The sequence below is a fragment of the Falco cherrug genome, chromosome 3 (genome assembly GCF_023634085.1).
Source record: "Falco cherrug isolate bFalChe1 chromosome 3, bFalChe1.pri, whole genome shotgun sequence".
NCBI lineage: Eukaryota > Metazoa > Chordata > Aves > Falconiformes > Falconidae > Falco > Falco cherrug.
Window position 1 is genome coordinate 116,615,517 of NC_073699.1, and position 13,405 is coordinate 116,628,921.

Genomic DNA, 13,405 nt, shown 5'->3' on the forward strand with positions numbered 1-13,405 from the left:
CACAACACGCCCCTGTGCTAACAACTCACCGGAGGGTAAACCCCCCCGACTGACTGACGGACTCCTCCAGCCAATAAAGGACACATACAACAGAGTGGCAAGCGGCCGGCCCAATTGCGAGGCAGGAAATGGGAGGGGGCGGGGCGACTTGGCCTCTCTTTCCCCGATCGGCCCAAAGACGGACGGTGGCTGGGGATGGGCCAATCAGAAGCCATGAGGGAAGCGAGCCCTCAGCCAATGGAAGGCTAGTCCCTAAGGGAGGACTGCTGGGAGGGGCCGGTGTTCAGCCAATGGGAGGCGGGGGGCGGGGCTGTTCTGCGGCCGCCGCCGCCCGGGGCTGCCTAGTCACGGTTGGGCAGCCCCGCCGGGCCGGGGCTGGGGTTTCGGGCCACCGCACGCCGGGGCCGCTCAGCAGAACTCCCGCCGCAAGGCCTGCGGCCCGCCTTGGACTGTGGATGGCGGCGCCTGAGCCTGAGGAAGGCCGCCAGGCCCGCCTGGGCCCCCCGCCCGCCCGTTGGCTGACTCGGGGGTAGTGGTGCCCGGCGCACCCCGCGCCTCTAATCACTTCCTCGCCTTCTCCGGCCTCGCCCGGAGCGGGGCTGTGTGCCGTGAGCCTGCCCGGCCTCCCTGGGGGATAACGGGCATCCCTGAACAGGGGTCACTCGGTGCTGGCAGGCTGAGGAGCGTGGGGCCCAGTTGGCGCTAAAGCTGGCATGGAGGAGCGCACTGGGGCCATGGGCACGGCTTGCTGGTGGCCGAGCTCTCATTTGAAAGTTACTTTGTACTTCACCCTGTCTGAGATCATGGAGCTTAGGTCCTTCTGTTTGGGAGGGAGTTTTAAGCTGGAAAGCCGAGCATCAGCATTTACAGTGTGGCACGTCATCCTGAGGGTAAACCCGGGTAAATTCCTAGCTCTTGGTGTGTTTTCCCTGAGCGTTAACACTTGACAAGTGCCAGAAGAGCTAATTGTGCTCGTTTGACCATGGCAAAATGGTGGAAGGAGTTCTGGGTCATTTCTACCCTGGTGTCGCGGTCCACTCAGTGGACTCGTGATGGTTCGTTAACTGTGATCTCGAAGCGCAAAAATCAAGGCGACCACGCCAAGGGGTTATGCTTCAATCAAACAGCACAATTTTATTGTTTGCCCGTAAAGCGGCGTGCGATAGGTAGAAAGACAGAAAGTGAATAAAAAGTAAAGTAAAAAGAAAAGAAAAGAGGATTATAGCTACCACCACGGGCCCAAGGTGTCCCTATGGTCCCAAGTCCAGGCAGCGTCCTGCCAGTCCTTCCAATTGTGATCCTTGGTGGGGAAGATCTCCAAAGTTCAGTTGCTAAGAAGGCATCTTTTTATGCCAAGCAACACACCTTGCTCCTCCTCTGGTCCATGGACTGCCGCCAGTCTCCACCCTCTCGAGCCAGGTTATCTTGCTCCAGAGGTGGGTAGCTTCAGACCAGGAGGCCTATTCTTGTATTGTTTTCTGGTTCGTTGTTATGACCACAGTTGTGATCCGTCTTCTGGACGGCTGTTATGTGGCCTTAGTCAATCCCAAGTTGCAGGGAGCGGCATAGTACTCCTCGTACCGTGCAGTTCTCTTTCCCAGGGTCTCTGTGTCTTGGTGTCCATGAAGACCACATTCCATCTCCAGGTCTCTGTCGGCAATGTTGAAACAATATTGTTCTCTTTAGACCGACTCTTATACCTGGGTATGTGTCCTAGGGGTTTGCCTTGCAGGAAACATGAAAGCTAATCAGATACATTGCGTTTATAAACTATGCAAAGATGCTGCACCAGTTAGCTACACCAATTTATAAACTGCTGTTTCAGCTCTTACCTTTCTTTTGCCTAAAAAAAAGTTTACCAGGTGTTCTGTTTCCTTCTGAGTTATGCACGTGATCACAGAATTCCCATAAAAAGGAGATGAACATCGATCTTTCTGCATCGGGACTTTTCTGAAGTCAGAGCAGTGCTGGCTGGGGAAAGTCCTTTGGATGTTGTTTAGGAGTTTCTGAAATGACAGTAAGGATATTTAAGTTATGGTTTCACTAGGCCTAAATGAAAGCTGGTAGAGCAATTTGATACTGCACGTGAAGAAGGTATCACCACAGACGCAGACCTTTCGTAGATGGCTTGAAAACTTATTCTGCCATAAAGCCTGCGTTTGCAGGAGGAATGTCCTGAAATGTCAGTGAACTGGAATTTTTCTGCATATGTTTTTGTCTGATACATATTTCTGTCACCAGCAGGTGGCTTTCTACCCATTTCTATGCACTGTTACTATCTCAAACCCCAGCATGTGAGCACAGTGCTCGGTTTGAAATGGCCTCAGAGCAGAAAGTCTGAGGCGTAATTACAGTACTTGAATCTCCTGGACTACCTGAACAAAGGCGGTTCGGTTTACCAAAAGCACGGTGAATACAGAGTAGATAATAATGTCCATATGATGGATTCAGAAGTTGTCCTCAACAACCAAATAATCGTTATCTAACAAATCATGATGTCTGTGCACAGGGGTATACTGAGCATAGTTAGCTTCCACCATGAATTCCACATGCCCAAAATGCTCGCTCTAGTGGCTCCTGGTTCAAAAAAACAACAACAAATAAAAAAAGCCTGTGCCTTACCCAAAGGCTCAGAACCCATAAGGCAACAGGTAGCTTGTAGCCACAATGCGGTAATAGAAGTTGATATGCCTTTGGATGAAGGCTAGATCTGAATTAAAGAATTGGGAGGGTGTAGGTCTGCGATTTGGTTCTCAATTAAAAGCCTGCAGCGCTGTGAACAGTGCTATCTGCCTGCAACCTCCCGGGCTGGGGATTCCAAAGGGCGTTCAGAGTTTTTGCTGTAGCTGTTTCCATAGCCAGACTGTAACCAACAGACCCAGGAAACAGTACATCTCCTTTACCTGTCCAGAGGTTCTCGATTCTCTGGCATTGGTTTGGATTGCTCGTGTACGAGAACATTTGTCATGGGTCATGGGTGTAGAGCTATAGTCCAACCAACCTGAGCATCACTGAGAATCTCAACAGGACTTTCCGCGACCTTTAATTTGAAGGCACTTGAGTCTAGGATGGATAGAAGCAATGGAAATAAATAATGGTTTTGCATAATCTTCAACGTCCTACTCTTCTGAGTCCGTGTTCTTCTTGCCACTTAGCTGATACGTAAGGCTGAACAGTAGCTGAAGTACTGGATGTGTGGAATCCTGGAGCATTACAGTCTTGACAGCTTGATGTGTCTGTGTTCATCAGTACTTGTTGAGTTCAGTCCATGTCAGTTGTGTAAGTTGGGGCTCCTGACATGCCACAGATAAGAAACTGTTCCTTGTTGACGCCTCTTTGGGCTTTTTATCTCTCTTGAGTTTTTATTCCTGGCCTCCCTCTCCCCGTACCTCCTTTTCTATTGGTTTGAGGTTACTGGGCTGTTTTTATAGAAAAAAATATTAATGTGTTTGTGCTTAATGTAGTCTAGTGCACAATGCCTTCTAATTACCGCAACTTCCGAATCAATGTGCCGTGGCTGCTCCTTTTTCTGGAAGCTTTTTTCATCATCCTCTTTTTCCTTTTCTTCTCAGGGGAGATACCAGACGAGTCAGAAATCTACCCAGGTAAGATCAGCAGCCTTGCTGTGAAAGTAGGGGTTAATGCCTGCTTTTATTTTACAGTGCGATAGAGATGGGGTTCAGTGGGTTTGTGGATCTGTTAGTGAGAAGTAGAATGTTTTTACTGCCCTTTAAGTACTCTTACATACCTTGCTGTGTATAGTGTGTCTTTATTTGTATCAAAGCAAAAACAGTGAACAAAGACCTAAGTGATGCTAAGTGGCATTGTTCATCTGTTTTCAGCTGCCTGTTTGTGGTAATCTTGACTGCTATGAATGTAACAAATCTCTGAGGGCAGGCACTGCTCTGCGTTAAGCATCTGCCTCTGTGAGGTCTTGGTGTGCAACGGCGTTGTTGTCCTACAAAGTAAAATTTCAGTATGATGGCAATATTTTCCATTTGAAAGCTTGATGTAAATAGATGACGTTAATACAGTGGAATTAAGGGTTTAACTATATTCTGGAGATGTATTTGGGGCATTGATCAAAGGAATGTATTAGCAGATTATGTTACAGCCATAGTGTGTAACGTATTTAGTGTTGTGTGAATATGAGCTGATTGATCCTCATGACATTCTTGTGTTACCCTCCCTGTTTTACAGCTCAAAAAATGACATCTACTTACTAGCAGTTTGATATTTTGCTGTAGGTGCAGGCCAGCACAACCATATGAGAATATGACTGTTAGCATGTCCCGGGGGAGGCTTCCCGGCCTGCAGATCCAAGAGGTTGTGTCTTGGACAGCCTCTACCTTTCATACAATGGTGCTGGTTTCCATATTAAACTCTTCCTACTGCTATTTCTGGTCCTTGTACCCAGATGAGAAGATCATACGGGTTTCTCTTTGTAACTCGTTTCTTTCCCAATGCCCTCAAGGAAAGCGTCAGCACTAATTCACAGTAACTCTCCCTAAAAAGTCCACTTAAGCTCTTTATACTCACCTCAGGTAAAAAGGAATGTCCAAATTTCATTGCTAAATATGCTTCATTTCTATTGTGCTTTTTGACCCCTCAACCCCCATCCTATGGCATCCATTCTGATCATTTTCTAAAATTAAATTCAGGGTCAAGGGTATTGTTTTTCTGATTACTTATGGATTGGAAGGAAAGCTCTGGAATTCTTTACAAGTACTAAATAATAACAGCACCTGAATTTTTTATCTGAAGGTTTCTCAGTTAATTGTGATTTTTTATTAATTTTTTTTAACCAGAATGCCTGTTAACCAGCCTGCATTAATAACTTCACTGCTCTCTTGGTCTTTTCTGTCATGCAGCTTTTCAAGATGTCAACCAGATGGTGATTTTTGGATTTGGCTTTTTCCTGGCATTTCTGAAACGTTATGAGTTTAGCAGCACTGGATTCAACCTCCTGATCATTGTACTTGGTGTCCAGTGCTCCATGCTGATAGATTTATTTTTCCGTCTTCCATACAAAAATGTTCTGGACAGGTAATTAGTTCATGTTAGAACTGGAATAATCTAGAACTGCTGATTGCTCTTTGTGGAGGATAATGCCTTGTTACATGGACCTATTTGTGAATTAGCATAGTCATTTGCAGACTTCTTAGAAGGCTTTCAGTTTTAAATACTTTTGCTGTCTGTCATTCTTCCTTTATTGGCCCTTGCGTCCTGATACAGTTATTTTTTTTCCTTCCTTTTATTGCAGAGTAGCAGAGGCCACTGTGAGTGTGACTGCTGTGGTCATCTCTGCTGGAACTGTTCTTGGGAAGACCAATCCTGTGCAATTAATTCTGATGACAGTTGTGGAGATGATAGTTTTCCATATGAGCAGATGGATCAACAGCACATTTCTGCAGGTACTGTAGCATGATTTCCAGGCACATGGGGGGAAATTTCTCTGGGACTTCGGAATGTTGCCTTTTGGTGTTTTGTTAGTGCTCTGCTGACAGGAACATCAGTGTGTTTTATCTCATGTCAGTTAGATTGTGGCTATGTTTTCATTAAGAGATTAAGTCAGACTATGGGGCTATGCTTAAGCACATGGAACTCCAAAGCCTCCGTACTCTGTGCCTATATCTATATACTTGGCCTTAAAAGCTGATCTGATCTGATGGATTTGGGATGTAGAGCATTTGGCCTTGCCCGTGGCCTGACTATCCCCAACACATGAATGGAAGCCTTGACCTATGCTAAGGCACTAATTGCCTTCAAATTTTACCCCCTCCCTGTGTCAATTCAGTCTGGAAGATTTCCAGTGTGAATGGTGTACCAGCCCAGTCTGGACAGCAGAGTCAGACCTGCTTTTTATGTACAATGTAAACATACCCTAAACTCTGTATATGAATTGTGTGTTTATGAAATGTGTTGAATTCAAAGTTAATCTCGCATAAATAATTTGTGCATAAACTGAGGGACTGTGAAAATAAATTGTTTATAGGGAGGTTACGTGAGCAACTATATCGGGAGCTACATCAAAAGCTTCCTGTGGCCTGAAATAAACCACAAATTGGGTTATTCTATTGATATAGGTTCCGGACAAAATCAGCGTGATGCATGCTCCCCTGTTTGGAGCCTACTTTGGTCTGGCAATCTCCTCACGTTTCTCTGAGCCATCACCGAGGTCTGAGAAGAATGCGAGTACCCCAAAGTCGGATTTGTTGTCAATGTTGGGTAAGGCATCTGCTTTAATGTCTCAGTTGGAAGAAGAGATTGCTGTGAGAACATAAGGAAGGTTTTTGGGGGCTGGCCACAGCATGCTGAAGCTTTTGCGTCCAAAATGCAGGTCTGAATGCAGCCAAGCATAGAAAGCTGCTGCTGCTGTGGTTCGTGGTTTCTGACAATGAGTTGGTGAGTCTCAGCATGTTTCCTACCAGGCATATAAGCCACTCCTGCAACGGCTGTGGCTTAGTTTGCTTTGTCAGTCTCAGCATAAAGGCTATGCCCGGTTAACCGTTCCCTCTCTCAGCTAAGTTGTCCCCTTTGGGTTTCTGTAGGCATGATGGTAGGGGACCTCTGCACCAAGTCGTTACTGGTATTGCAGTAGAGCTTACAGTTCCCAGCTGGGGCCAAGGCTCAGTTTTGTTTTGCAAGGTGCTGTACAGAGATATAAAGAGGCAGTCCCTGCCTAGTAACGTAAATGAAAAGATAAAAGCCTGATGAAGGGTGGGGAATATGGTACAGACAGGCATGCAAGAAAGGAACCGAGTGATGATAGGCTGAATGTATAGGAGTTCTGTCCATTTTCCTAAAGAAGCAGGTTGGTTTCTTTGTTATCATGGCTCCTGTTACGTAACGGCCACTGTCTGAACTAAGATCTTTCTGCAGAGGCCTACAGAGTCTAATTCTTGGACAGTCTTTGCCCAGTTGAAGGAAAGAGATGTTTAAATGCTGCTCTTTTGAGTTCTTGGAGTTCTTGCTTTGCTGGAGAATTCAAGGAGATCCATATTTTAATCTAAGTCATAGAGACACTTTTACGCCTTCATTATAATTTCAGTGCAGCTTGCTATAACCAAGTGCTTGCAATTTGGAGTTGATTATATTGCCACATCTTTAACAGTTCCTGAGGTAGTGTGGGTAGAAAGGAGCAACTGAACAGGCAGATTCCTTGTAGTCCCTTTTTGTATCCTGCTTCTGAGGGTTGTGTGAAGGGTGCTGAGGTCTTCACCCATATTTGGACTCACATTGTGACTGTTTTATTTCTGTAGCTGAGCAAATACTCATAAGAACGCTTCAGTGGAATTAGTAGAATTTTCTTTTTAATGACTGACTAGCTACCTAGTCAGTGGAATAAGATTGTCATAGTACAGCTCATTCCACCAGTCCTCACTGCTGCCGTAGGTTTTGAATTGCCAAAATGGCCTCTCCTGTCTGAGAAGCGTGGTTATCACCACCCTAGCGCACTGAAAGGGTGAAAATTAGCAATGGAAATTGGATTGCAAGGAGCCAAGATAAGCTTGTACAAAATCAATAGCTGTCAGGGTTTCTAGAAGCTGGATTTAACCATTGTGCTTTATAGTGACAATGGCTGTGTCACTTGAACTAGACTTGACTTGAACTAGAACACTACAAATTTTACTGTCAGGTGAATTACACAAGGGTCTGGTATCTCTGTGGCATGGAGAACAGAAGATTAGCTATGGAAGCTGGCTGGGCAGCGAAAATAATGACTGGACAAGGCAAAATGAACTTCTGCTTGTTCGCGTCGTCTGTGCAGTTAGAGCTATGCACAGCTCAGGGGCCAGCGGCACAGATGGGCATGTGTGGTCCAACTTGACTGAGCATGAGGCCACCTACTTCCCTCTGCTGGCTGGAAGTTGATCTGTGCACGCGTACCCATATGCACATACAAAAAGATTTATCCTGCTAAGCAGTGAACTTGTTTTGTGGAGTCTGAGATTCCTAAACGCCGACAGTTAGGTCACAGAAGCAGAAGAATCTGTTTTCATTCCTGTTGGTGGTGAAGGCTGTGTGGCCGTGAGTGGGACACTGTGCAGTGACCTTACAGGAGGAAAGGGAATTGTTCTTTTGGACCCGTATGCGAGAGAGTCACTTTTTGGTGGATAACTCTTTTACAAATAACAAGAAAGTTAAGCTGTGTAGAGCTGAGTTGGTGAAGCACGATCACCTCAGCTCAGGCCTTGAGCCCTCCTCTGGAGTAACCCTTGCAGAGGTAGAGAGGATTCCTTTCTTATGATCCAGCCCATCCTATTTGTCTCTCCAAACGCTGCCAGGAGGACAGACAATCAGTACCAGTCATGCTGGCAGCCAAGGTAAAAGACATTCCAAAGTGCACTTTGGGTTTCTTTAGTGACTTGTACCATGTGAGCTGTTTACAGCGTGGGAACGATAGTGAATGCAAAATGTGGGTGGGAGCCTGCCTGAGACAGCCGGTGATGGATTCACGGTGTTTTAGAGCCAGTAATGATAGTTGCTTGTCTTTGTCTCCAAGGGACTCTCTTTCTTTGGGTGTTCTGGCCAAGCTTCAATTCCATACTAGTTGTGAACCACAACGAGAGAGCAATCTGCAACACCTACTTCGCCCTGGCAGCGAGTACTGTAACTGCCTTTGCGTTATCTGCTCTGACCACAAAGGATGGGAGATTCAGAATGGTAAGACATGAGGGAAAATGACTGCGTGGAGAAGGTATTTTCTTGTTACTGTCAGTAATACACTGAAAGTATAATAGCTGTTAAGTAAAAACAAGTCCAGGTTTTCAGCCTGACGGCCATCATTAGCCTCCCAAGCAGAATGCTGAAGCTGTAACTTAGAAATTATGTTCTCAGATTGTAAATCACAGTATTCAGAGGCCCAGATTTGCTCTGCAGAGATCACACTTGCACGAGAATAGCAGTCTGTGATATTTGGCTGCTATAAGTGATGAATGAATTCTCACTCCAGGTTTTTGTTGTGTTATTTTACAGACTCATATCCGCAGTGCAGTGCTAGCTGGCGGGGTCGCTGTTGCTTATACAGCACAGAGTATCGAGTATCCTTGGATTGCCATGATTTTGGGTCAGCTTGCCAGTGTGATAACCGTATTGGGATCTTACTGTTTACAGGTAGTACTCGCAACCTGAAATTGTTTTTGTATAAGCTATATAAACCTCTTTTCCAATGTAGGATACCTCAAGCGAAACTTCTCTTTCAAAGAGATTAAAGCAGAGTGCAGGATTGCAGCTTGCAAGACTGAAGTTCATTTTCTAGGTCTGCCATAGACAGTACGCTGTTATCAACTGGCGTTTCTGTGTATCAATTAAACCTTTCCTTCTTCCCAGAGATGCTTGAATCCTGCTTTCAAGATTCATGATGCCTCTGGAGTTCATTTCACTTTTGGTTTGCCTAGTGTGCTTGGAGCTTTTGTCCAGGAAGTTCTCTTCATAGTAAACAATGGGACTAATTCACCAAGGTACATAAATTCTTGCTCTTAAGTAGTTTAGCTAATCATTATTGTAGTGTGCTCTGAGAAAAGTCCTCATACATGCAGAAAACCTGAACATCATCACAGATAAATCATTTTATACCAGATCACCTAAATAATCTCTGATGTCCAAGAGTCACTAAACCAGACTCTCATAGTTGAGCAGACTTTGGATCAAAACTTTAATATTAGGTTTTGGTCCTGCTTTCTGTCTCCCTTTTTGTTTCATATTAAATACAGCAGTGTTGTGTGATAGAGGAAGTTCTCTTATTTTTTCAGTTTACAGAGGAATGAATCACAGTACAGCATTAAGGGCCTTACACTTCTCATCATGTTCTTACTGAAACAGACACATAATTAAGTTTTAGTACCACAATGATGGTTTCTAAGGGCAAAATATGTCCTGTGATGTCTGTATTAGGATTCTGATAAGGATCTCTTAAAACATCTAACTGCAGCTGCAGCGAGATTTGAGAATAACAGAATTTTTATGACAGCTTTTGATGTAAAATGCTATGTAAATACAGATACATTCACAGTCTTAATGCTAAAATCAGCAACTGTAAAAGGTTAAACACTTGTTTTGCTTTTCAGACTGGGTTATGCTGTTGTGGTGCACATTGCTGCCTTCTGCCTGACCATCAGTGTTGCCTTGATCGCGGGTTTTATTACAGGTCGGTATTGAAAACCATGTTTCAGTGCTATCTTCCTCTTTTCCTGGGGACAAGGGGGATGTCACCTTATGGCACCTGGTAGCGTGTCAGTGCAGCCCTTGGCAGAAAGAAGCTGGTTTAACTGGGGCTCTGAAGTGTGTTTCTATGGGTAAATTATTCGTAGAAGCAGCCATGGGAAACATGAGTGCCAGGAACTCTTCAAAGCCTGTTTTGAAGAAGAGATGTATTCAACATGAATAACCTAGTAGCACCATTCTTTCATTGGTGAAGTTTAACAGATGTTTAACGGCTGCCTTCAAATTTCAGACAGGAGATGTGTGAGGATGAAAATATTTTTACATTTGGGTCTCGTCTTAGTGACAGAAAAACACTATCTAAAGCTTGTCGCTTTTTAGGCCAGTTGGTATGAATCTGTTTCACTAACAACAGTAGCTCGCTGGCCTCAGCCTCGGGCCTTTGATCGCTGTGGGTTGGGATCGTCAGGGCTCATGTGTTTCCCATGTGACGTTCTGGTTTATGGCAGATGCTGGTTTTCTGTAGTTAATTTTGTCTTGAATAAAAGAAAAATGGCAAATGAAAATTGCTGTGCGATACACTCTAAAATGATTTTTTTTTTTTTTGGTGCTTTAATTGATCTGAAAGCTTTGCATTACCCTAAGCGTAATTAAGAAGTTGAGCTAATCAAGCAGGTTTTTAAAAAAGATTCAGCTAAAAGATTCATAAAGCGTTTAACCAGTTGTTTAAAAATCTAGGTGTATCCATCTGAAATCCCAAACTAACCGTGCTGATAAGCCCGATTGCTTTAAATACACAAGCATTTTTCATGCCAGAAGTTAATAGTTTTGGATGTATTTTTAGAATCTGGCAGGCTGTTTAATGCATTTTTACCTAGAGTAATTAATTTTTAATAACACAAGCCTTGATCCTGGCAAGCTTCTCGCTTTGTATTTAAGGTCAGCTTGAGTCAAGGGGCTCTGCTGAAGCATTTAGTTCTGAATTTGTATTTTAATCTGTTACATTTGGGTGCGTGTTACTAAGAAACCTCCAGTTACACACAACCTTACCTTTCCCCTGATGTCTGTATTTATGTTGGATATATGTCTTTTTACAAACAGGATCAATCTTAAGCCTCAAACTGTTTAAGACCATCCCTGTATCAAAGTACTTTGATGACCAGTTTTATTGGGAGGTAAGTTTCAACGTAAAATTACATGTGTGGGAGTGTACGTAGCACCTTCTCGACCTGCATGAAGAACTGTAGGTATTTGAATTAAAAAACCAAAGGGAGCTCATTCTATTTCACTCTACATTTTGGATGGCGTGTTTGAAATGGATGAACTGTTCCCGCAGCTGATTCACAGCCTGAACGTTATAAATCAGTGATAAATCCTAATCTTTAGCAAGGATTGGCAGAGCCGTTGGTGGGCACAGGGCGAAGTCTGAGACGATCGTGTTGTAGCACATCACCTCAGGGGTTCCAAAATCCTCTGGGACTGACAGCCCTGGCCACCGTGCTGCGTACACAGCCCCTGAGGAGGCTTGAGCAGCGCCTGAGGGGGATTTTTAGAAGCCAGTGAACGGACTGAAGGGTGCTTTTGATGAAAACAGACCAAGCCTCCTGGCCTTCGTGGGTGCAGAGTGGCTATTCAGTCCAATGCACAAACACAGGCCTTGGGCACCTTTAGGTGCTCTATGTGATGCTCTGAACTACAGAAAAAAGAAACGGATGCAAAGAAGCTTCTAATAAGGCTTTCCATTGCCTTTTTTTTTTGCATGATGATTTGCTGCATAAAATGTTCTGATACAAGAATGTTTGTTTTCACAGTTTCCCCATTTGGCTGTCGGATTTTGAACAGAGGAACCCAGGTGACAGATTTGACCCAGATTAAGATTTTCCTGTTTGTCACTAGAGGAAATGAATAGCTGTGATGGGTAGAGAGAGAGCACTTAAGCATCAATTCTCAGGCTCAAAAAAGCCATTCCAATGGACACACAAAAAATGAATAATAAACTATTCCAGTTCTTCTTGAAAAATACAGGGTGTAAATTTACAGATACACCTTTACCATGGATTTAGTTTTTCTGCTTTGTTTATCTTACCTTAAGTATATTTTTGTAGGATATGTAAAAAAAAGCTGGCTGCATCACTGCTGTAATGGCTTATTGATCGAAATGCTTGGGAACTTTTAACTATTTTTAGCTTCCAAGTTTAAAAGCCAAAATATGTAAAGTATTAATTTTTCAAGGAGTACATACTTCTTATCTTGTGAAGCATTCAAGTAGTTGTTTTTAAGCTGAATTAATTCTGTTGAGGGCCTTGTTAAGCAAGAATTTGATGAGTGAGCTGGATCAGGGCCAGAATTCTGCATCTTGCCAGGCTGAACTTAAGAGTTATCTGACTGCGTAAAGAAAAATCTGTAATTACTTGGCTCAGGCTGGCAATTTGGAAGTTCAAATGGCAAGAAGTTAAAATTGTTTTTCTTGCCGACAGCGCCCCTGAAATCAACATTTACTCGTATTTAAGATTTGGCAGCAGACCTCAGAGCAGCCTGTCCGTGCAGTGCTGGGTTGCGCTGCCGTGGGTCAGCTGCCCAAAAGGCTCTGGCTGCCCCTACGGTGCGGTCGGCCAGAGGTGAAGGAGGGACCTCGGTGCTGCTCCATGCCGGTGCTAAGACCCAGTTTCTAAGTGTTGTACATGGAAATGTTTTACTCAGAGATGAGCAGTGCCTTTGGTGCATGAGCTAGGGCCCAATCGGCAAGCGAACCCTTGTTTCTAAACGGATTGTGGTCCTCTGTGTTTCTTTGTTTGAAAATAGTTGACATAAAAAATCTCTTTCCAAAATGCTTACCTAATAAAAAAGTCAAAATTTGATTGTTTTTATTTATTCAGCACACTTGGCTTAAAAATAATGAGGAAAAACACGGTGTTGAAGACAAGGCGTGAGTTCCCTGCCACTCACTGCAGCAAGGCATGCTGACCGCCGTTCATTCGTTAGGGATTCAGCAAAGTTAGAACAGTTCAAGAAGTGTGAGACACGTTTCATGTAACCAAAAATGACTTGCAGGGGAACGGACAGTTGTTCTGATTCCCAGACACAAACCAGCCGGTGATCTGCCTGATCTATCAGCTGCCCACGGCTCCCACGGGCTGGCGGTGACGCTCAGCCTGGACACACACCTCCGCAGTTACCTTACCTCACCATTAACACGCTGCGACCTGTGTAGCGGTGTAATCCAGGCTCAGTTTGTGCTCCT

At 44.3% G+C, this 13,405-nt stretch overlaps 1 protein-coding gene and 1 long non-coding RNA gene across 2 annotated transcripts; one reads left to right on the forward strand and one right to left on the reverse strand.

The window, feature by feature from the left end:
* Positions 1-1,108: 1,108 nt before the first annotated feature.
* LOC106631540 (uncharacterized) lies at positions 1,109-3,256 on the reverse strand. The gene is made up of 3 exons (XR_001335306.3): positions 3,002-3,256; positions 1,833-2,006; positions 1,109-1,725 (listed from the first exon to the last, which is right to left on the reverse strand). It is a non-coding gene; the product is annotated as an uncharacterized LOC106631540 (long non-coding RNA).
* A 110-nt stretch (positions 3,257-3,366) lies between these two features.
* On the forward strand, positions 3,367-13,022 carry LOC102048464 (RH-like protein). Its single transcript, XM_014284960.3, has 10 exons — positions 3,367-3,605; positions 4,872-5,046; positions 5,264-5,414; positions 6,087-6,228; positions 8,507-8,667; positions 8,980-9,117; positions 9,334-9,464; positions 10,071-10,150; positions 11,266-11,339; positions 11,976-13,022. The coding sequence occupies exons 1-10, from the start codon at positions 3,476-3,478 to the stop codon at positions 12,000-12,002; spliced, it is 1,209 nt and encodes a 402-aa protein (XP_014140435.1). The 5' UTR covers positions 3,367-3,475; the 3' UTR covers positions 12,003-13,022.
* Positions 13,023-13,405: the final 383 nt, after the last annotated feature.

Bases quoted from the DNA above. Each gene is read 5' to 3' on its own strand.
- LOC102048464 (XM_014284960.3), top strand. From the start codon at position 3,476: ATGCCTTCTAATTACCGCAACTTCCGAATCAATGTGCCGTGGCTGCTC. The intron at 3,606-4,871 runs GTAAGATCAGCA...TCTGTCATGCAG, and splicing joins CGAGTCAGAAATCTACCCAG to CTTTTCAAGATGTCAACCAG. The intron at 6,229-8,506 runs GTAAGGCATCTG...TTTGTCTCCAAG, and splicing joins GGATTTGTTGTCAATGTTGG to GGACTCTCTTTCTTTGGGTG.